General features: G+C 37.6%; 1 protein-coding gene across 3 annotated transcripts in view; it reads left to right on the plus strand.

The window, feature by feature from the left end:
• Nucleotides 1-25,762, plus strand: part of pdlim5a (PDZ and LIM domain 5a) — a 58,164-nt gene that overhangs the window by 3,251 nt on the left and 29,151 nt on the right. For all 3 annotated transcript variants that reach the window (XM_058071666.2, XM_058071667.2, XM_058071668.2), the window contains exons 3-4: nucleotides 6,497-6,648; nucleotides 24,929-24,968. In XM_058071666.2, the coding sequence (XP_057927649.2) occupies nucleotides 6,497-6,648; nucleotides 24,929-24,968 (192 nt within the window). The remainder of the gene's footprint in view (nucleotides 1-6,496; nucleotides 6,649-24,928; nucleotides 24,969-25,762) is intronic.

Here is a 25,762-nt window from a genome sequence, read left to right on the forward strand (position 1 = left end):
CATTAACTTCTTTTACTGATCCAGGGATTTTTATGGACAAGGTCCCTGGTGTGAAGTTACAAATGTCCTGCCTTCTGTTCCACCTAAATTTACACACTGAATCATTATTTCAACCTTTCTGAGTGCAGCCCATTTAAAGGATTTACTGCACAAAAAAAAAAAATGGAAAGATGCGTACCCGGGGGAATATGTCCATTTACTTTCCAAGAATAGTCGCATCATTTGCCAGGTCAGCTTCCACAGCTTGTCACGCACACACCCATTAGGAGTGCTACGTCTAGACATTCTTGTTTTGTCCTTATTCCATCATGTATGTAAGGTTTATGGAGACCGGTTCATGACATTAAGATGAATTAAATAAGTAACACAAAGACAGCAAATCTATAAAAGGAAATCACTTCCCGGTGGTGCATCATTGATTGTATGCATCCTGCTTTTTAAGTGATGGTTTTGGGCAGGTGTTGCCAGCAAATCACAATAGTGATAACTTAAAGACTGTTCAATTCTATACATAGCCTTTCAGCTTCATGTTTTGAACCTATTCAACTCAGTTAACATTTCCTCACCTTCAAGTGTGTTTTAGGACAGACTAACATGGTTTCTTTCAATATCAGTGGTTCCCCCCGTGATGAATTATGCAAGAAGGGATATGCTTGTTGAAACTTATCTGGTGACCTCACACAGACACGTCTGTCCTCGCCGGTAATGGATGGACTGATCCACTGGAAAAGTCCTATCAGTGTTGCAACGGGGCGTGCTGAAATGAAAATGGCTGTTCACCTGTCAAAAGGCGTCATTCTTTCCAGTACAGGAATAGAACATTTTTATTTCATTCAAAAAACTGGTGTGTGTACGAGACACCGTTGCTAATGCAGCGTGCTAACCACTCGACCGTCGTGCCACCGGGACATGCTTAATGTCAGTAAATTCATTCATTCATTTTCTACCGCTTTTCCTCACAAGGGTCGCGGGGGGTGCTGGAGCCTATCCCAGCTGTCTTTGGGCGAGATACAACCTAGACTGGTCGCCAGCCAATCACAGGGCACATATAGACAAACAACCATTCACACTCACATTCATACCTATGGACAATTTGAAGTCGCTAATTAACCTAGCATGTTTTTGGAATGTGGGAGGAAACTGGAGTACCCGGAGAAAACCCACGCATGCACGGGGAGAACATGCAAACTCGGTTCTCCTAGCTGTGAGAGCTGCGTGCTAACCACTCAACCACTGTGCAACCAGCTTGGGGGGTTCATTCATTCATTCATTTTCTACCGCTTTTCCTCACGAGGGTCGCAGGGGTGCTGGAGCCTATCCCAGCTGTCTTTGGTCGAGAGGCGGGGTACACCCTGGACTGGTGGCCAGCCAATCACAGGGCACATATAGACAAACAACCATTCACACTCACATTCATACCTATGGACAATTTGGAGTCGCCAATTAACCTAGCATGTTTTTGGAATGTGGGAGGAAACCGGAGTACCCGGAGAAAACCCACGCATGCACGGGGAGAGCATGCAAACTCCACACAAAGATGGCCGAGGGTGGAATTGAACCCTGGTCTCCTTGCTGTGAGGTCTGCGCGCTAACCACTCGTCTGCCGTGCCGCCCTATGTCAGTAAATCAATTCTCAAAACGTTTGCGGCGTATACCTGATATACTGCATTCATTATATCGGATAAGTGCATGTTTGACCCCAGCGATGTTGGTTGTCAGCACATTGCGTTGTTTGATTAGGAACGCTTTGAAGAGGTTTTATGTGGTTTCAACACATAGCGATGAGAACATGTTGGGAGTACGAGGACATTGTCTGCTTCGACCAATCTGAGTGCTTTGAACAATGCACGCTTTCATAGCAAAGGAGTGACAGCGTTGACAGGCAAAAACGCTTCCAACACGCTATCTGGTATTTTGTCAGCTCTACAGAAAAAAAATAATTGTTTATTGGCAGTACCTACTCTGTAAGGAGCAAATTAAATGGACAGGCTAGTAACAAAAGTACTATAATTTGCATTATGCATGTGCATAAACACAATGAATAGAGTTCTGTTACAAGAGCTGCTGAGAATTCAAGACATGAACCTTTCAGTGGAAAAAAAGTGATCAGTCCCATTAAGACCAGCATCAACAGAATCCACATTTTATTGTAGTTTAAAGTCGTAAAGGCGAAAAGGCAAGGCGCTGAACTAAAAAAAGAACAAGCCGGCATTCACACCAGGACCCAAAAGATTGGTTTGTTGTGGTGTTGGATTGACGAGGAGCACAGACATAGTATGAACAACTTTTGTGTTACACTGGTCCCACACACCTTCACAATAGAGCAGGGGTCTCAAACTCAATTTACTTGGGGGCCACTGGAGCTCGGATCTGGGTGAGACTGGGCCGCATCAGGTTTTCCAAAAAAAAAAAAAAAAAAAAAACCGCATTTATTAAAAACAAAAAAATTAAAAAAACTTCGCTTTTGTTCCAATTTTCTACAAGAAAAGCTCTGATAAAACATTCCACTGTTCTCAAATATCTTACTTTTTATTTTTCTACACAAAATAAGATGAAAAAATAAATAAACAAATCAAGAATAAAGAAAATCAATCAATCAGTAATAAATAAATAAATACAACAATAATAATAAAACAGCAAATAATAAATACTTAAGAAACCACATATAGTTGGTGGGTAGACAAATTATTTTTTTCAGACTAAAATGAACAAAGCATTATTAGAGCCCTGTAGACATGACAAAACACGACTATAGTCACATTTATACTCTTTTTATTTACAACATATTGCGCAACTGCAGGGTCTTGAGACACATGCTAACTCGCAAACTAGAGAGCTAGCGACCTAAAAGGTCGGCTTCAAGTTATTTCCTTTAAACTTAAATAGCCAAAATTTACCACTTCCACACGGATAGGGAGGATAACTATTAACAGTTATTTAACCTTTAACATGAACATTAATCAAACGTAATATTTTTTTCTGGGTACATGATACCATACAGCATCCATATCAAACTTGCGCGGGCCGCACTAACATTAAACTTTCATATCAAGGCGGGGGGCCGCGTGTTTGAGACCACTGCTATAAATGGTCGAGGCCACAGAGCATTAACACAAATCCGGCCTTCAAAGTCTCTTTTATTAGCCCTGCACGAGTGTCATGTCTTTCTTTATGTATGTCTACTGAATGTGTGACAGAGAGATGGCAAAAGTAGCCATTAAAGTCAATATTAATTTATGCGCGTTTCTGTGTAGGCTTTTTTTAACTGTGTCAAAAGAAAAAAATGATGTCACTCCGCTTTTGGACTAACTTCTGTGTAAGCAAAAATGGTCACTCAAGCAAAGTAAAAGCATCACAATGCAACCGAATGGATGTTTTCTCCATTGGACATACAGTATTATATCTCCTATGTTGGCTTTCAAGTGAAGTCCTTTGGTGGGGTGGGAATGAAAGTGACTCAGGGTGTAACATCCTACGCAAGTCACTGTCCACCCTCGGTGCGCTGATAAGAATTGTTCTGGTTTATATTACTGGTGCTTACATAACCTATTAGCTTGGTGCGTCGTGCTCACCCTCGTGTTCCGATAACACCATAAACTGTCTGTGCATGTGGAATCCATGTGAAGTAGTTAGTATAATCAACAACATGCTGGTCATCAGTGCCTCCATAGTGGGCTCAATCTGTTTCAGATTAACTAGATTTCACTTAGCTTCGATATAGCATTAAAAAACCATATAAGGCACGCATAAAGGCGGTCAGATATACAATTTTTTGGCATGTTTCTTCGAAGTCTATAAAATGGTACTTCTTTGTAATGTCCCATAAATCCAATGTCACCTTTTTAACAGTGTTTTAACAGGTTCAGGTTCAAGAGCTCCAGGCGTTATACTGTTGTCGGTGATTCGAAATGTGATCACCAAAGACCCCCAACCTTTCTACTGTCAGCCTTAGGGGTTTCTAAATGGCAACGATCCTTAACCTTTAAAGAACCCTCTGCGTTATAGGTGTCTTGGGATTTTGCATTGGTCTCCGTTTTCATGTAGTCAAAGGAAAGTCACTGACAGATAGAGACTTGCGCTGGTTAGGGTTCAAGTTTGCCAGATTGTTATAGCCCTACTTCCTCCAAGAGCAGGGGTCTCAAACTCGCGGCCTGGAGTGACTCATTTCTCACGTCGATTTAATGGCCTATGCACCTCTAATATACCATTTATGTAGTTTCGATTCACCATAGGTTATTTTTTTTTCTTTCTTGGGTGCATTAAGTATGAAAGTAAGAAAAAAGTGTTTTGTGTTGCCATGTTTGGGTGTCTGGAATGGAATAATTGGATTTGCATTATTTCTTATGGGAAAATTCAGTTAGAGCAGGGGTTTCAAACTCACGGCCCGCGGGCCAAATGCGGCACGCGAGACGCTCGTTTGAGGCCCCCAAAGTTTAATGTTGAAATGACAGCTTAAAGCTGTGTGCACAGCGAACATAATTAACATGATTTTGCCCCGCCCATACTGTTACCCTACCCTGTTACTCCGCCCTGTTTTGCTTTGGATTAGCAATGAAGCTAAAGGCTTATGATGCTGGGTACAAATAAATGCAGGAAAATGATTTGGAATAAAACGGAAAATACACGTAGAGATGAAGCATGTTGTTAAAGTTACGACGCTGCTCCCAGATGGAACTGAGTACAATGCTAACTTGCTAATTGGGTAAAATTATTAAGTTTCATTAATGTTCATGTTAAAGGTTAAATAACTGTTAATACTGTACATTTGAATCTGAAAACAATAATTTCTCTACCAACTGTATGTGGTTTCTTACGTTTTTCTTATTTGCTGTTTTATTATTATTTTATTTATTTATTACTGATTGATTTATTGTCTTTATTCTTAATTTGTTTATTTATTTTTTTAAATCTTTTTTTGTGTATAGAAAAATAAAAATTAAGATATTTGAGAACAGTGGAATGTTTTATCAGATATTTTGGTGTGGAAAACCGGAACCAAAGTACTAAAAAAGTGTAGGGTATAGCAGAAGCAAAAGCATTGAAGATTGTTTTTTTTACTGATTTTTTTCCAGTTTTTAATAAATGCGTTTTGTTTTGTTTTTTGAAAACCTGATGCGGCCCGGCTTCACCCAGAACCTAGCTCCGGTGGCCCCCAGGTAAATTGAGTTTGAGACCCCTGTCCAAGAGTGTACAGTTTGGTTCAGTCCAGTGTCTGGCACCATTTCCTGGGTTTACTTAGTCAAAAGCAATAAGGTAACCAAAAAATTGCTTGTTTTGTGGTCTAGGAGTAAGACACACTCCTTATCTTATGTATATTTTTATGTCTCTATGAACTGTAGTAGGGTGGACCTACATTACAGTACTGCTAGTGGGACTGGGGCAAAACAAAATGCTTTTCTCAAAATATAAAAAAAAACTCACATAGCTTTGGCGGTCAAAAAACTACAAACAGAACTACAAACAGAGCTTTTTGTTCAACTTTATGAATGGTTGAATGAAACCAGGACGGCACGCCGGTCTAGTGGTTAGCGCGCAGGCCTCACAGCCAGGGTTCAATTCCACCCTCGGTCATCTCTGTGTGGAGTTTGCATGTTTGCATGCGTGGGTTTTGTCCGGGAACTCCGGTTTCCTCCCACATTCCAAAAACATACTAGGTTAATTGGCCACTCCAAATTGTCCATAGGTATGAATGTGAGTGTGAATGGTTGTTTGTCTATATGTGCCCTGTGATTGGCTGGCCACCAGTCCAGGGTGTACCCCGCCTCTCGCCCGAAGACAGCTGGGATAGGCTCCAGCACCCCCGCGACCCTTGTGAGGATAAGCGGTAGAAAATTAATGAATGAACGAAACCAGGGCGGCACGGCGGTCTAGTGGTTAGCGCGCAGGCCTCACAGCTAGGAGGCCAGGGTTCAATTCCACCCTCGGCCATCTCTGTGTGGAGTTTGCATGTTCTCCCCGTGCATGCGTGGGTTTTGTCCGGGTACTCCGGTTTCCTCCAACATTACAAAAACATGCTAGGTTAATTTGCCACTCCATAGGTATGAATGTGAGTGTGAATGGTTGTTTGTCTATATGTGATCTGTGATTGGCTGGCGACCAGTCCAGGGTGTACCCCGCCTCTCGCCCGAAGACAGCTGGGATAGGCTCCAGCACCCCCGCGACCCTCGTGAGGAAAAAGCGGTAGAGAATGAATGAATGAACGAAACCAGACTCAACCAAACTATTGAACAGATTTCATTGGACGCATGTAAACTGATGTAACAACTGGATAGACTTATTCAGTGCTGCTGTTCATTGATTGGTCAGCAGAGTTGTCACTTTTGTCAATCGATATGATGTTGTTTAGACATAATGTCAGCATGTTTTTCTTGTTTGTAGCTATCTACATTGACACAAATGTTTTGTCCATAGTATTTTTTAAGGACTGTAGCCTAAGTCCGTAAGACTGTGGGTGTCCAAATGATTCCATAAACTAGTGGTCCCTTCATTTCTGCAGCTGACAGACGGTGGGAAAGCGGCCAAAGGCGGCATCACCATCGGAGATATGGTTCTGTCCATTGACGGTATTGCGACTGAGGGAATGAACCACCTGGAGGCCCAGAACAAGATCAAGGCCTGTGCTGGTAACCTCAGCCTCACCCTACAAAAGTAAGTCACTTCCCATTACCATGATTTCACGTGTCAATGGAGCTTGTAGCCATTTATCACCATGTCAGCACATGATTTATGCACTTTCTTGAAAAAGCTCCCAAGGAACCTATCTCTGCTACAAACTCGATGTCAACAGCGGATGTCTCACATCCACGCAGATGTTTTGCTGTTGTTGTAGGAATCAGTCTTAGCACTTACACTTACAGCACCATCGGTTCTGCATCATGTTCCATTCCCGAAAGAAAAGAGGTATAACTTAAATCACAGCAGGAGCATCACTGAACCATCTGCGTCTTTCTATGAATTAGTAGCAGGCTGAATATGTTTGGTGAAATAAGTTATAAGCATAATTCAGATGGTGCACAGTGGATGAGCAAATTCCTCCAGCACTCTAGGGGATATGCATGATGATTTGTAGTCCCATAAATAATGCTATATACTATATAGATCTGGTAACCAGATCTGATCAAAGCTTCTATTGGTATGCTTTTACTGTATTTGTATTGTCTGCCATGAAACACACCGTGATCAGACTGATGTGTTTTATTGGACCCTTCAAGGGGCTGTATCATTTTTATTTACTTGTCTGATCAGGCAGCCTGATTGGGCGCAGATGGCACTGTGGGTTTTCGTTATTGTTGCCAGGCATTCATTGGCATCGGTGAGACAGAATTCAAACACTGTCATGCCTCGGTCAACATCTGGGCTTTAAATATACACAGATTGTGAGTGGTGCTTTTGAGTGGTTTAGGTCCTACCTTGCCGTGGGACTTTGGGGATCTTATTCCTCCACTGCTCCCCTTGACTGTGGAGTCCCACAAGGATCAATTCTTGGGCTCATTTTGTTTGCCCTCTACCTGGTCCGACTCGGTACATTACTTAAAAAACATGGCATCTCCTATCACCTGTATGCGGACGACTGCCAGCTGTACTTGCCACTCGTAAAAAATGACCATGTCCCCCTGACATGCCCCCCTTCTCGAGTGCTTAAGGGATGTCAAGGCTTGGCTGACCCACAACTTTTTAAGGCTTAACGAGGAGAAGACCGAAGCTATCCTCCTCAACTATAAAGGCCCCCACTATAGACTTCGGCCCCCTCCAAAACAACATTCGTCCCTCAGACACCAGCCTTGGCGTCATAATAGACAATGATTTTAAACTCAATAAACAAATTAATGCAGTTCTAAAATCTTGTTTTTATCATCTTCGGCTTTTATCTAAAATTAAATCTTTTTTATGTTTGCTTTGACACTTTGAGCAAGTAATGCACGCTTTTATTTAATCACATCTGGACTACTCTAATGCACTTTACTCTGGAATTAGCCAGTTAGTCCAGAACTCTGCGGCACGGCTTTTAACAGGAACCAAAAAGGGGGAGCACATCACACCCCAATTCTGGCCTCCCCGCATTGGTTGCCTGTTCGCTTTAGGATTGATTGATTTAAGATTTTCTTGTTTGTTTTTAAGGCGTTGAATGGGCTGGCCCCCAAATACATCTCGGACCTCATCCAAATTTACTCACTGAGGTCTGAGGGCCATCTCCAACTTGTGGTGCCCAAGACGAGACTTAAGACCAGGGGAGACCGAGCCTTTTCTGTGGTTGGCCCCAAGCTATGGAACTCTCTCCCCCCAACATCAAAAGCTTTAAGTCTCGTCTTAAAACCCACTTTTATTCTCTGGCTTTTAACTCGGAGTGAGTCGTATGGTCCCGTGTCTTTTAGTTCTTTCTTTTTATTTCAATTGTTTTTATTTTTAATATTTTTATTGCTTTGCTTCTTGTTTTTAATATTTTAACATCTATTTTACTATTTTATTTCTTTAATTATATTTTAGTTTTGGATTATTATTTATATATTATTATATATAATAATATATAATTTATATATAATATATATATAATATATATATATAATATAATAATATATATAATAATATATATTATTATAATATATTATTTATTTTACTAGTCTTTTTAATACTTTTATTGCTTTGCTTCTTGTTTTTAATATTTTAATATCTATTTTACTATTTTATTTCTTCAATTATATTTTAGTTTTGGGTTATTATTTATATATTATTATATATAATAATATATAATATATATATACGTATATAAAATATAATAATATATATAATAATATATATATATTATAATATATTATTTACTAGTCTGTGCAGCACTTTGGAAACTCTGTTTATAAAATGTGCTCTATAAATAAAGTGGATTGGATTGGATTTAAAATGTTTACATAGAAAAGGGCCACTCGGGTCCCCTTGACTTTCTGTTAGTTTTACAGGATTTGTCATGTTTCTTCTTGGCTTTTGATTGGGTTTGTCACGGGGTCAAGATAGCTAAAGTAGCCGTAAGAACAATACGGCAATGTGGTGTATGGATGTGTGTATTTTAACGTGAGACAGGTTGTTATTGCTTCCCTAAATAAAGGGATGATTTAACAAGAGGGATGTGTGGGTTAGGGGTGGACAACAGATGTGAAGGAGAAACTGTACACTGGAACTCTAAAGTCGAACACAATCCGTTCGCTGAATGACCTTTGAGTTGTTCCCGTTTTTTTTACAGTTTTCCCTCGTTTAGTTGGTTCTACACCTGACTTCAGTAAGTAAATATGGCCGCCACTTTAAGCATAGCATGTTACAGAGCTAACTAGTTAGCCTCCAGGTTATTTATTCTAAACTTAAGAAAGGATTTCAAACAGAGTGGGAAAGAAGGTAGAAAGGCCAAAACTTACCACTTCCACATGGAATTGGAGAACTTTTTTTTCAATGTAACATTACTGACGCCTAGTGAACAGAATGCTACATATAACTTGTCTTTCAATATTTATTGACTAATAATAGGCTACAGTCAAACATGAAACAGCAAGCATTTATTTATTCATTTTGAAAAACCGCAATGAGAGATTGTTTTTGCAGTTAATCTACAAATACTGTATATAACAATATTAGTTTAATATGGGAAAAAAGTTTTTCCATAATTTTTGTTTGAGCAAAGTATTTCATTGGAGGAGGACAAGTAGAATAGAAAATGGATTGATGGCACTGGAATGATGTATCTGTCCAACAAAAGGACCAGAAGAATCCGGAGAGAGGCTGATGTCATTGCAGCACCCCAATGACTGCGTTGCTCAGACGTAATTCATTACCATGCCCACATTTTTAATATTTTCAACATTTGGCTACTTATGAATGTTCAATTTGTTATGCTCAGACAACTTTTAAGGTATGTTGAGTTGATATGTTTGGACTGTCATTTGCAGTCTTCAGTACTTCAGGTAATTCATTCATTCATTCATTTTCTACCGCTTATCCACACGAGGGTCGCGGAGGTTGCTGGAGCCTATCCCAGCTGTCTTCGGGTGAGAGGCGGGGCACACCCTGGACCGGTGGCCAGCCAATCACAGGGCACATATAGACAAACAACCATTCACACTCACATTCATACCTATGGACAATTTGGAGTCGCTAATTAACCTAGCATGTTTTTTGGAATGTGGGAGGAAATCGGAGTACCCGGAGAAAACCAACGCATGCACGGGGAGAACATGCAAACTCAACACAGAGATGGCCGAGGGTGGAATTGAACCCTGGTCTCCTAGCTGTGAGGTCTGCGCGCTAACCACTCGACCGCCGTTGTGGTTAATTAATTTTAGCAATAAATGAATTTCTGAATTATTTCATTATAAATAATTACAATATTTTCATAATCAGAGCACAGAAACACTTTTGCCATTATTAGAACCCTGTAGACATGAAATAGAAACGCTATAGTCCCCTTTGACTCTGAATTATTCTCTGTTAACAACTAGGTTCTGCAATTTCCTTATTCTAAACTTTTCAAACAAAGTGGGGAAGAAGTACAAAATAAGAAGCCAAAATCTTACCACTTCCACACAGAATGGGAGGAAAACTGGGAGGAGAACTATGTCGTGTCGGCCATGCCATGGCTGACTACATGCAGTGTGAAGGTAATCTAATCTCATTTCAATAGAATACTACATATAACTTGTTTTCCGATATTTGGACTAATAGTAATTAGTAATCCCAGTAATTAGTAAACTAATAAACCACAAAAGAGCTGTCTATTCATTGATACATTTTCATTGACTGTAGTGTGAAGAGAAAACAATGCAAAGTAATTCTAAATGATGAATGGATGGAATTTACTAAAAAAAAATTCCACTCCACATATGTAAGAAATTGAACATTAATTTTAAAGGAAGATAAAATGAACCAAATCGTGCTACTGTTTGCCTTGGTAGTTAAAGAACTTGGATTGACTTTATTTAATGGAAAACACACCAGTACACAAAGTGCAATAGCAGGCAGCAGGTGCCAAAACATCAGCATGCTAAGTTTAGATCACTAATAAAAAGACCTAATGATTTTTCCATTCTTTCCGCTCATTGTCATTCTAACTTCAGTCTGATGACATACTTAGCAAGTTAAAGCAGCTGCTATGTTCTTGTATGAGGAGATGTCACATGTGGAGGACACATGTATGTAGAGATAAGATAACACAGACTTTATTTTAATACCACTTTATAGCAACAACTGTTATTCCACTGATTTCCACTCCTCCACATCAGGTTTTAATGACGATTGTTTTATTTTGTCAAAGCTTGGCTGGTGTTAGAAATGTGTTTACGACTTCGAAAACCATAATCTTGTTTTAAAAGGTCAACAGGATGCACACACATCTTTCACTGACAGCAGCTCGTATTCCTTATTGTGCTCACTGCTCGTTGTCCTAACCACACTCAGGAACACTCCCTGCTCTAGCTCCACCATGACCCTGCCACATTACAAACATTCCCATGGAGAACATTCCCGGTGCTCACAAACTGACCCTTGTGCCGCTCTCATATTACTACCCTCCGGACACCTTTGTGGCAATAATGTACACACACAAAAACTACTTCAAAGTTGCTCAAAACTACCAAACCCTTCAAATGCTATTTTTTTCAGTAGAAAAAAACTATTTAATGCGCTAAATATTGAGAAGGTAGGGCTTTAGAGACTCTGATACTGCAAAGATTAGCAAGAGAATTGATATCATTGCAATAATATTTTTTATGGAGTATCAGATATTCCCTCTATACACCTTTATGGTCAAAAATGCCTCACAAAACTACCTGAAAACTACATTTTTTTCATCTCACTTAAATCCTTGCTTTCTGTAGTGTCCCCATATAATTTAATAAATTCCATCAGTTTTGTAACATTCTTATTTACTCTCATTTTTATGATATTACTTTTTTGGTCAGTTGTTGGAATAGAACTTCAAGTATAAAGACATTCATTCATAAGAGGGTGCTGGAGCCTATCCCAGCTGTCTTCGGGCGAGAGGCGGGGTACACCCTGAACTGGTGGCCAACCAATCACAGGGCACATATAGACAAACAACCATTCACACTCACATTCATAACTATAGACAATTTAGAGTCTGTATTGGTACATGTTTGTATATTTCTTAGACATACCTTTGAAGTGTTAAGCTGCTGCGTGATGATGTTAGCTGTCTTTGTAAGATGACACTGTGAGTCCGACTGTTCTGTTGAGCAATGACCTGCTGCTACTTCCAATGGGTTGATAAGCTCGTCGTGATTGGCTAGATGGTGACTAATATTCATTCATTCATTCATTTTCGACCACTTATCCTCACAAGGGTTGTGGTGGGTGCTAGAGCCTCGAGGTGGGGTACACCCTGGACTGGTGGCTAGCCAATCACAGGGCACATATAGACAAACAACCATTCACACTCACATTCAATTTGGAGTCGCCAATTAACCTAGCATGTTTTTGGAATGTGGGAGGAAACCGGAGTACCCGGAGAAAACCCACGCATGCACGGGGAGAACATGCAAACTCCACACAGAGATGACTGAGGGTGGAATCGAACCCTGGTCGAACGCCGTGCCGCCAGTATAAAGACATTTGCACTTAATTTGTTTCTCATCTTTATTATGCGGCATAATTTGGCATATTCTTGTAAATTATTGTTGTGAAATTAAAACGTTTTCCCGCTATATTACATTTTGTATTATCCATTTTCCAATTTTTGCTGTTTTTTATGGTTGTTGTAGGACAATAAAAAAGTAGCCGTCCATCACAGGTGGCCCCCAAGCCGCACATTGGACTGCGTTGGTCATTTCACATTGTAAGCTGCATAGTTCATTCATTCATTCATTTTCTACCGCGTTTCCTCACGAGGGTCGCGAGGGTGCTGGAGCCTATCCCAGCTGTCTTTGGGCGAGAGGCAGGGTATACCCTGGACTGGTGGCCAGCCAATCACAGGGCACATATAGACAAACAACCATTCACACTCACATTCATACCTATGGACAATTTGGAGTCGCTAATTAACCTAGCATGTTTTTGGAATGTGGGAGGAAACCAGAGTACCCGGCGAAAACCCACGCATGCACAGGGAGAACATGCAAACTCCACACAGAGATGGCCGAGGGTGGAATTGAACCCTGGTCTCCTAGCTGTGGGCTGCATAGTTATCCTCTTTAAAGATGCTATGCAACAATGCACCGTTCATTCGCAGCAGGACTGTTTTTTTTCTAGCGTTTAATAGGCTCCCACGCATGTGTGGATTTAATGTTTCTCAGTGCTTAAATATGTTATAGGCTGTTTAAAATGAAGCATATCAGGAGGCACCTCATTGTATATACGCTAAGAAAGGAATGTGAGTAAACAAGATATCACGCAAAGAACAAAGTAGCATTTTTTTTAATGCTGCAGCTGACTGCTTGTTTTTATATCTTGTGCTTTGAAAGGAGCGCCAACGAGATAATTACTGTGTTTGACAAGCCTGCTCTTTGTGACCCAGCGCATCAATGGTGGATTTGTCACATACGTTTGCATAAAGAGATGTGTGTGCGTGTGTGTATTCATGTGGAAAGCTGCAATGACAGGCCATAATAAGTCACGGGTAAACACAATCAGGTTTTTTTTTTCCGAACTACACGGGGGGGACTTGAGTGTTTTTCCTGTACCGCTATTGGTCTACAGTCCTTCACATGAGGAGATTTTACTTTTTCCGAATGATGTACCAGAAAACAGTGTATACATGGAAAGGAATATTCCAATCTACTGTCTACATGCACTACTTAAAATCAAACAAAATAGTCAATGGAGCATGCGCAGTAAAACGTAAACAACATCACATGATTCATCAAAGATGGTGGACGAGAGTGTGATTACCACGGTTGTTCGGACAATTGCTATGTTTTTTTTAAAGCAGCAACTTGAACGTTCAGTTCTTTTAAAGTTTGTATCAAAAACGAACTTTTCCGCTGAGCATGCGCTGAAAGATCGCACCCTGACAACTTTCCGATTAAGCGGGTACAAGATACGTCAATCGGATTGGGGTAAAGGAATATTCCACCCCTGGGAATCCGATTATATATTCATTCGGATTGGCACTTTTCTTTCGGAATGAGGTGTATACAAAGGTTAGATTCATTCCGTTTGAGCAAATAACCCGAATGGAATTGGAATATTTGGGTCCATGTATACGTGGCTAATGATGCCGAGCTCATAGCTCAGCACTCTGTGACTGGAACCCAACCAACTGATTTTGTTCGTTAGTCCTCAATTAAACAACAAGAGGACAATACAGAGATAGTGAATGCTCACTCTTAATGAAGTCATGCCCACATGAACAGCTCTCAAACCGGCAGCTGCTGGAGTTTATTTTGAGTCCGCATGTTGGCTTGGGAGTCCCTAGTGAGGGCTTCTCTTTAGGAACTTTATGCAGTGTTGGAGTATATGCTTTCATTTTGTTGACATTGTGTTCTCGGAATAGGGACGCCAAGATCCTTGGGTTGTGAGGCCTGTACTGAAACCATTTCACATGTGACATTCGTGAGAGCGTGCACGTGCACTGGGAGATGCGAGTTAGCCATCACGCCGGTATTAGCTTCCAGTGCCTTTTAGTAGAGTTTGATGTATAGAATTTCCCATAGACTGTATATGAATTAAGGGTTATATCTGTCTTATCTGAATACCTTTGGTCCTCTGCGTTCAATTATTTATCCCTCAACAGTCGAGCTCAAAGATAATGTCCTAAATCAGTGATTTTTAGTTATTTTCTGTCGTGGTAGCGTCTCGGTCTGGGGCTGCATGAGTGCTGCCGGCACTGGGGAGCTACGGTTCATTCATTGATTCATTCATTTTCTACCGCTTTTTCTTCACGAGGGGTGCTGGAGCCTATCCTAGCTGTCTTTAGGCAAGAGTACCCTGGACTGGTCGCCAGCCAATCACAGGGCACATATAGACAAACAACCATTCACACTCACATTCATACCTATGGACAATTTGGAGTCCATAGGTATTGTCCATATTGTCTTAAATTAAATTAAATTAAATTAAATTAAATTAAATTAAATTAAATTAAATTAAATTAAATTAAATTAAATTAAATTAAATTAAATTAAATTAAATTAAATTAAATTAAATTAAATTAAAGCCAGGCTGCACCGTGGTCGAGTGGTTAGCACGCAGGCCTCACCGCTTGGGACCCTAGTTCAATTCCACTCTCAGCCATCTCTGTCTGGAGTTTGCATGTTCTCCCCGTGCATTGCATGGTTCCTCCCACATTCCAAAAACATGCTAGGTTAATTGGCGACTCCAAATTGTCCATAGGTATGAATGTGAGTGTGAATGGTTGTTTGTCGATATGTGCCCTGTGATTGGCTGGCCACCAGTCCAGGGTGTACCCCGCCTCTCGCCCCAAGACAGCTGGGATAGACTCCAGCACCTCCCGCGACCCTCGTGAGGATAAGCTGTAAAAAATTAATGAATGAATGAACAATGACAACTGAAAAAAATGTGTATTGAACCCAAATTAACGTTATTTTTGGTAGGTTATTTAACCAAAGTTCAGTCCCCCTGAATCTTATTTCTTCAACAGACTTATGTGGTTTGAGTCCCGGTGCTGCAACCATACATCCCTGAAGCCACATCCTTTTGGAATCCACAAGAATGGAGATAGGATCACTCCAAAATCTTCCCATTTTTCACTGGTTTAGTACCTGACAATCTTCTTTGCATTCATGGAGATGAATTGTGTGTAGAAAGAATAGGCTTACCCGAAATAGCCTGGCCTTCTAGGGAAGAGTTGCACCAGGATTTAACGTAGACAATATTTCACTTGCACTGTAAATATAAACAAGATGGAAAAATGTCAAAGCAGAAAAACTAGTTTGCATGTGACCAAAGACTGAATATTGGAGTGTTCGTTTTACGAAAGCTGCAGCGTTTCACATCCCTTTGCAAATCCACTGCAGCTGCCTTTGTCACTTACTTGCCGCAGCTACTTGCCAGTGACGTTCCATAGCCGAAGCTCCCAAACTGGCCTCACCTGTCCCCGTCCCTCATAAGTCTGCAGTATTTGCCAAAGATCATCTAAAACCCCTTCGCCGTCACTTTTGGCGAGGCTTGTAGTATTTGCCAGTAATATCCTAATACCAAGAGAATGTAGCCACATTTAGACACACCTGTTTATGCCTGTCTGTTTTGCAAATCGCTTGTTTTTGCCAAAGAAAAATTCAAATAACTTTAGGTGGCCGGTAAAGATAGGACTTAGGAAAAATATTATAAATTATAAAAAAATAACATATACATATGACCACAAAAATTAAAATTAAAATTAAAATTAAAATTAAAATTAAAATTAAAATTAAAATTAAAATTAAAATTAAAATTAAAATTAAAATTAAAATTAAAATTAAAATTAAAATTAAAATTAAAATTAAAATTAAAATTAAAATTAAAATTAAAAAAATCTAATAAAATAAAAATAAAAATAAAAATAAAAATAAAAATAAAAATAAAAATAAAAATAAAAATAAAAATAAAAATAAAAATAAAAATAAAAATAAAAATAAAAATAAAAATAAAAATTATATTAGGAAAGCAGGAAGTGAACAAATGTAACAGTTACTGATTATAAAAGTACCAGATGGAGGGGTAGGATTTAATAAGCTTTGCTTCTTCCTACTCCTTTTGGACATGTGGAACTGTGAACTGATGCATTCAATTGTAATCTGATGCATGTTCAAATGATATAAAACCATTAGCATTACCATAAAACCACTCTTCTGTAAGCCAGTCTGTCTTGATGAATGACGGCCAAACATGCAGCTGGAGCTTTCTGAAGGATCACCATGTGATGATCCAGAGAGAATAAGAAAACATTGACGTCATACAACTGCTTAGTAATGACAATAAATGAGCTTCAGGCTGTGAAGAAGAGCCTGAGCGCGAACTCCGCTCTATGGTTTTTTGTTCCAAACATAACAATCCTCTAATGAGAGTATTATAAACTGTAAAATCATTTGTAATCAGCATGAAAGGAATGTATTTTAAAACACACTGTATAGCAGGGGTCTCAAACTCAATTTATCAGGGGGCCACTGGAGCAAGGGTCTGGGCAAGGCTGGGCTGCATCAGGTTTTCAAAAAAAAAAAAAAACGCATTTATTAAAAACAGAAAAATATACAAACTTTTTCAGTGCTTTGGTTCCGATTTTCTACAATAAAAGCTCTGATAAAACATTCCACTGTTCTCAATTATCTTAATTTTTATTTTTCTGCACAAAATGAGATGAAAAATAAATAAACAAATCAAGAATAAAGAAAATCAATCAATCAGTAATAAATAAATATAATAATAATAATAATAATAAAACGGCAAATAATAAAAACTTAAGAAACCACATATAGTTGGTGGGTAGACAAACTATTTTTTTCAGATTAAAATGAACAAAGCATTATTAGAGCCCTGTAGACATGACAAAACACGACTATAGTCACATTTATACTTTTTATTTACAACATATTGCGCAACTGCAGGGTCTTGAGACATATGCTAACTCGCAAACTAGAGAGCTAGCGACCTAAACGGTAGCCTCCAAGTTATTTCCTTTAAACTTAAAACGCCAAAAACTTACCACTTCCACACGGATAGGGAGGATAACTATTAACAGTTATTTAACCTTTAACATGAACATTAATCAAACGTAATAATTTTTTCTGGGTACATGATACCATACAGCATCCATATCAAACTTGCACGGGCCGCACTAACATTAAACTTTCATATCAAGGCGGGGGCCTCAAACTAGTGTCCTGCGGGCCACATTTGGCCCGCGGGCCGCGTGTTTGAGACCCCTGCTGTAGAGGATGACAGCAGGGGCATCCGCCATCATCAATAACGGCTTTAATGTGTAGCAGAGTCACATCATAGTGATAACTCTTCTTAGATGCAACAGAATGATCCCTGAGCTATTTGTTGTGTTTTGTGCATTGCAGTCATCAGCAAAAAGCTGGTTAGCACGGTTAGCCGCAGAAAAGTTGGCGAGAACAAAACGTGAAATCTTTTATTACGGCTGTAAAATGTGCAAAGCATGACAACGAGCCAGCGTTGCACAGATGCAGTGACTAACACGTGCTACTAATCAAATATCCATCCATTTTTTTTTTTTGCCGCTTAATACTCACTAGGGGCGCAGGGGTATGCTGGAGCCTATGCCAGCTGACTTTTATTTGTGAGTGCCAGCAATTTGATAGAGAAGGCGAGAAACACGAATCAATTGGATCTTGGCGGGTTGGTTGGAAAGTCGGCATCGATAGAAAAAATTCCATCCATTCGTCATTTAGAATTACTTTGCATTGTTTTCTCTTCACACTACAGTCATGTCTCGCTACACTGCGGTTGAATGAAAATGTATCAATTAATAGACAGCTCTTTTGTGGTTTATTAGTTTACTAATTACTGGGATTACTAATTACTATTAGTCCAAATATCGGAAAAAAAAGTTATATGTAGTATTCTATTGATATTAGATTAGATTACCTTCACACTGCATGTAGTTAGCCATGGCACGACATAGTTCTCCTCACAGTTTTCCTCCCATTCTGTGTGGAAGTGGTAAGATTTTGGCTTCTTACTTTGTACTTCTTCCATTCCATAATGAATTAGGGCGGCACGGCGGTCAGCGGTTAGCGCACAGACCTCACAGCTAGGAGACCAGGGTTCAATTCCACCCTCGGCCATCTCTGTGTGGAGTTTGCATGTTCTCCCCGTGCATGCGTAGGTTTTCTCCAGGTACTCCGGTTTTCCTCCCACATTCCAAAAACATGCTAGGTTAATTGGCAACTCCAAATTGTCCATAGGTGTGAGTGTGAATGGTTGTTTGTCTATATGTGCCCTGTGATTGGCTGGCGACCAGTCCAGGGTGTACTGGGATATCCGCGTAAGTGGTAGAAAATGAATGAATGAATTAATTAATTTTTGGGTGTCAGGAATGGATTTAGTGGCTTTTTATGCTCTGGTCTTCATACTTTTTGTTGGACCTTTTGGGTTAAAAAAACGAAAACAAAGGTACTACTGTATATTCTTTTGAGATATGTGTTGCAAAAGAGCAAAAGAAAAATCAAAACTGTCGGCTCAATCATTTAAATGTCTGATCTGAGCTCTTGTTGACGTCTGCCGTGATGTCATAGTACTTGACTTTAGAAGCGCATTGATTTTTAATTAATAAATTTGACTTGTGAGGTTTCGCTGTATTTAACTTAAATTCAAAAAAACTTTAAAAGGGCTTTTTTCAATAGCCGGATGTCTTTTACTTCCTATTGTTACTTCCTATTAGGAACATAGTGTTGGTAAAGCTCTTTGAAGCTGGAGCTGACGGTTCAGTTCAAGCCCTTTAAACCACATGGATGCTCTTATCTGGGCTGCCATTGCCTCCAGTTCTATTGCTTCCTCTTACTGGACCCCACCATGTAGTGAATTTACCTTCCAGGCAGATTCCTTATCCTATAGCACACTTCTCCTGCTGGTAACAGGACCTATTTAAAAAACACATGGTATAAAAACACTGCTATGTTTTGTACAGCTTGCTCTGTTATTTATTCAAGACATGCCCACGTCTGCAACACTGCATGTGTTGGGAATGGGTGTATATAATACCTCCTATATCCTGGCCTTACTGCTCTGCTTCCCGAATTGCAGAGTACCTTTTCTTTTCTGGGACTGAGCATGTCTTTGTCGCTAATGTTATTGTAGTACTTTGTTAACATTCCCTGCAACCGGCCTGAATACCTGAAATGTGTTTTATGAGGTGCTTTTGGGTGTGTGTCGATGCGGCTTTTTTACAACACTCCATTCACGTTTGTTCTTAAAAAGAAGTACAAATACAGTCCTGTGAAAAAAATTGTAGTAATTTTCATGTTGTTTTTATGTATTTGTTAGTGTAAGCAAGGGGTGTCCTGGCTGATATTGGCTTTTTTGAGGATATACCGATATTGTACAACTCTCAACTTCACCGACATATGTCCTGTGATCACCCTCGGCCATCTCTGCATGGAGTTTGCATGTTCTTTTCGTGCATGCGTGGGTTTTCTCCGGGTACTCCGGTTTCCTCCCACATTCCAAAAACATGTCAAAATGACTGATTTGAATCAACTTTTCAATAAAGATATTTCAAATGACACATTTTAGATGGGATGTCATGACAAGAAAGTGGTAATAATACGATAAAAAGTCCAAATTATGAGAAAAAAAGTCATAATTCTGAGATAGTCATGAGAAGAAAGTCCCAATTATGATAAATAGTCCACATTATGAGATGTGTACTGCATGTACTACTGCAGTAGTACATGCAATGACATGATAAGGTGTCAAAATGACTGCTTTAACTTGACTTTTCAATAAAGATATTTCAAATGACACATTTTAGATGGGATGTCATAACAAGAAAGTGGTAATTATGTGATAAAAAGTCCAAATTATGAGAAAAAAAGTCATAATTCTGAGATAGTCATGAGAAGAAAGTCCCAATTATGAGATAAAACAGTCCACATTACGAGATGTGTACATACTACTGCAGTAGTACATGCAATGATATGATACGGTGTCAAAATGACTGCTTTGACTTGAATTTTCAATAAAGATATTTCAAATGACACATTTTAGATGGGATGTCATAACAAGAAAGTGGTAATAATACGATAAAAAGTCCAAATTATGAGAAAAAAAGTCATAATTCTGAGATAGTCATGAGAAGAAAGTCCCAATTATGAGATAAACAGTCGACGTTACGAGATGTGTACTGCATGTGCTACTGCAGTAGTACATGCAATGATATGATACGGTGTCAAAATGACTGCTTTGACCTGACTTTTCAATAAAGATATTTCAAATGACACATTTTAGATGGGATGTCATAACAAGAAAGTGGTAATTATGCGATAAAAAGTCCAAATTATGAGAAAAAAAGTCATAATTCTGAGATAGTCATGAGAAGAAAGTCCCAATTATGAGATAAAACAGTCCACATTACGAGATGTGTACTGCATGTGCTACTGCAGTAGTACATGCAATGATATGATACGGTGTCAAAATGACTGCTTTGACCTGACTTATCAATAAAGATATTTCAAATGACACATTTTAGATGGGATGTCATAACAAGAAAGTGGTAATTATGCGATAAAAAGTCCAAATTATGAGAAAAAAAGTCATAATTCTGAGATAGTCATAAGAAGAAAGTCCCAATTATGAGATAAACAGTCCACATTACGAGATGTGTACTGCATGTACTACTGCAGTAGTACATGCAATGATATGATACGGTGTCAAAATGACTGCTTTGACTTGACTTATCAATAAAGATATTTCAAATGACACATTTTAGATGGGATGTCATAACAAGAAAGTGGTAATTATGCGATAAAAAGTCCAAATTATGAGGAAAAAAAGTCATAATTCTGAGATAGTCATGAGAAGAAAGTCCCAATTATGATAAATAGTCCACATTACGAGATGTGTACTGCATGTGCTACTGCAATAGTACATGCAATGATATGATACGGTGTCAAAATGACTGCTTTGACCTGACTTATCAATAAAGATATTTCAAATGACACATTTTAGATGGGATGTCATAACAAGAAAGTGGTAATTATGTGATAAAAAGTCCAAATTATGAGAAAAAAAGTCATAATTCTGAGATAGTCATGAGAAGAAAGTCCCAATTATGATAAATAATATGATAAATTATGATAAATAGTCCACATTATGAGATGTGTACTATGATACGGTGTCAAAATGACTGCTTTGACCTGACTTATCAATAAAGATATTTCAAATGACACATTTTAGATGGGATGTCATAACAAGAAAGTGGTAATAATACGATAAAAAGTCCAAATTATGAGAAAAAAAGTCATAATTCTGAGATAGTCATGAGAAGAAAGTCCCAATTATGAGATAAACAGTCCACGTTACGAGATGTGTACATACTACTGCAGTAGTACATGCAATGATATGATACGGTGTCAAAATGACTGCTTTGACTTGACTTATCAATAAAGATATTTCAAATGACACATTTTAGATGGGATGTCATAACAAGAAAGTGGTAATTTTGCCTTAAAAAGTCCAAATTGTGAGAAAAAAAGTCATAATTCTGAGATAGTCATGAGAAGAAAGTCCCAATTATGAGATAAACAGTCCACATTACAAGATGTGTACTGCATGTACTACTGCAGTAGTACATGCAATGATATGATACGGTGTCAAAATGACTGCTTTGACTTGACTTATCAATAAAGATATTTCAAATGACACATTTTAGATGGGATGTCATAACAAGAAAGTGGTAATTATGCGATAAAAGTCCAAATTATGTGTAAAAGGAAAAAAAAAACATAATTTTAAGAAATTAAAATTACTTTGCAAAAAATAAAACGTTATTTGGGGAAAAAAATAAAACTGATTCCATATAAACATTTAACGTTCTCACATGCAAGCTGCAAAAGTTATGATCTTTACAAGGTAGAATGAACGATGAAGTGCCGCTGTCGTCACTGCCGCACGCGCTCAGATGGGCGAGGTTTCAAAGCGCCACTAAAATAGCAGCGCTTGCACACAAACAGACATATTAGCCGCTTATATAATCCGGGATAGAATTTAGCATGCAGTAGTGATACAGAAACTTTGACACTTAACATGCAAATGCAAGGAAAATAAGGCTCCATTAAAGGTAGCTCCTCCTTAGACCTTCATGAGATCATTCCTTGGTGTGGCACATAGCAGAAGACCTTGGTAAATGTTTCCATTTGGTGTTCAAGAGGCATGAATGTCATGCCTGTCAGCGTCACATTGTCACCGTCTGTATCACGTCCACTTACTCTCTGACCCTCACACATCTGAGCTATGGAGATACATTCCAGCAGGGTAAAGTATCCGATAGGGTGTGAGGGCCCATTGTTTCTCCACGGCAGACCACATAATAGCCCAAGACAGAAGATCCTATTTTACTCTTATGTCTTTCAATCAAGGCACAATTCACTTAAAGTGCCTTTTTACTGTCTTTTTAATGTGTAGGACAGGGGTTCAAAACTTTACAGACTATAATAATAATAATAACAATAACAATAATAATAATAATAATAATAATAATAATAATAATAATAATAATAATAATAATAATAATAATAATAATAATAATAATAATAATAATAATAATAATAATAATAATAATAATTTGGGACGTTGGGACATGCTTAATGTCAGTAAATTCATTCATTCATTCATTTGCTACCGCTTTTCCTCACAAGGGTCGCGGGGGTGCTGGAGCCTATCCCAGCTGTCTTTGGGCGAGAGGCGGGGTACACCCTGGACTGGTCGCCAGTCTATCACAGGGCAATATAATAATAATAATAATAATAATAATAATAATAATAATAATAATAATAATAATAATAATAATAATAATAATAATAATAATAATAATAATAATAATAATAATAATAATAATAATTATAATAATTATAATAATAATAATAATAATAATAATAATGTTATTATTGTTAGTAATAATGTTATTATTGTTAATAATAATGTTATTATTGTTAATAATATTATTACATTATATATATATATTAATATACAGTTAATATTATATATTACTAAATACTATATTATATATTATTAACATCATAATAATAATAATGTTAGATTATTGTTATATAATAACGATGTTATATATAATGATATAATGTAATAATAATAATAGTAATGTTATTATTATTATTATTATTAAAAATAATAATTATTATTATCATATAATATAATACAATACAACATAATAATAATATAATAATATAATTTAATTATTATTATAATATAATATAATATAATATAATATAATATAATATAATATAATATAATATAATATAATATAATATAATATAATATAATATAATATAATATAATATAATATAATATAATATAATATAATATAATATAATATAATATAATATAATATAATATAATATAATATAATATAATACAATATAATATAATATAATATAATATAATATAATATAATATAATATAATATAATATAATAGGAGGAGATAAAGGAAACCCAAACCCTGTTCTTGTTCGCTATTAGTTTTTAGTTTTTTTTTTGATTAAATGTTTTTATTATTATTATTTATTTATTTATTTATTATATTATTTATAAATATTTTTTTTTACTACTTTTTGTTTTTTTTACAAAAAAAAATCTGATAATTTTATATAATAGGGCAAAAGCAGGCTAATAAGCAAGCCAATAAGCAGGCTAATACTAGCCTAATATTACTACTAGTACTAGTAGTAATAATCAGAAGAAGAAGCAGTGTAGATTGTGTGTACTTGTGTAAATGTAATGGTAGCCTAAAACAATTGAGTATCTCTACTAAATCTGTCCAAAAGTGGGAAATTTATATCCCGGTTCTTGTTCCTTATTTGTTTTTGGATTTTTTTTTGTCAACTACATTCATACATTCAGCTGCATAAAATCAGTAATATTATGATGTGAGTATTGTTCAACAGGATGACGAGGACACTTAAAGGTGTGAATAGCGTTCCCTCAGGTGACCTTTTAGAGGAGTCTTAAGTGGCTTGGAAGATATCATATCAAGAGTATCACATGGAGGCCTTTCTGGACTAAAAACAGCTGCCTTTTTAAGCACACGTACACACATCGGGACGACAGTTTGCAGCTCCTCATGTTTTTATGGTCTGGCACATAGCGAGACAATTTACATTCTATGCAATCTGATGACACGCTGATCTTTTGGCTTATAGCTCATTATTATTCCCGCAGACCGCATTTAAATTCAACTATAAATCTCTCTATCAGACATGTTCATGTACAAGCTTGAAATGATGCTTGCTTTTTTTTTTGTTTCAGAGTCTCCACTGCTCCTAAACCCCCTCCGGTAGCACCCAAGGTAATATCACAATATATCCTGTACTTTTCTTATTTTAGTACATATGTTTTTATTGCATGAATACTCTTCGTGTGTGGTAGAAGACACTGATACTGATGCCTCTGTGCCCATTTACTTCACTTCAGACTCTATACCAGGGGTCTCAAACACGCGAATGTGGCCCGCAGGACACTAGTTTGAGGCCCCCCACCTTGATATGAAAGTTTAATGTTAGTGCGCCCCGCGCAAGTTTGATATGGATGCTGTATGGCAGGGGTGGGCAAATATTTTGACTGGTGGGCCGCATTGAGTTAACAAAATTGCCCGGGGGGGCCATAACATATATTTAACATACACACTATTTTATACTTATAATTTTTCTAGATTTTTTTGGTCTAATTTTATCTGTAAAACTTTTTCAGGAGCACTTTAAACATCAGTCATTTAATATATCATACATTTATTTATATATATATATTGTTAATATATATATTTTTTCTTGTTATTTATTTTCATTTAATTTGTAATTTTTTTGTTTTTTTTTTACTAAATAAGACGTCCGACTTGCAAGTTATGTTGCGAGATTGTATGTTAAAATTTGAAATACTTAAAAAGCAACAGGCGGGCCGGATTCAATCGCTTAGTGGGCCGCTTGTGGCCCCCGGGCCGTAGTTTGCCCACCCCTGCTGTATGGTATCATGTACCCAGAAAAAAATATCACATTTGATTAATGTTCATGTTAAAGGTTAAATAACTGTTAATAGTTATCCTCCCTATCCGTGTGGAAGTGGTAAGTTTTTGGCTATTTAAGTTTA

This window comes from Doryrhamphus excisus, linkage group LG3 (genome assembly GCF_037039965.1).
Source record: "Doryrhamphus excisus strain RoL-2023G ecotype Guam linkage group LG3, RoL_Dexc_Guam_v1.1, whole genome shotgun sequence".
NCBI classification, from domain to species: domain Eukaryota; kingdom Metazoa; phylum Chordata; class Actinopteri; order Syngnathiformes; family Syngnathidae; genus Doryrhamphus; species Doryrhamphus excisus.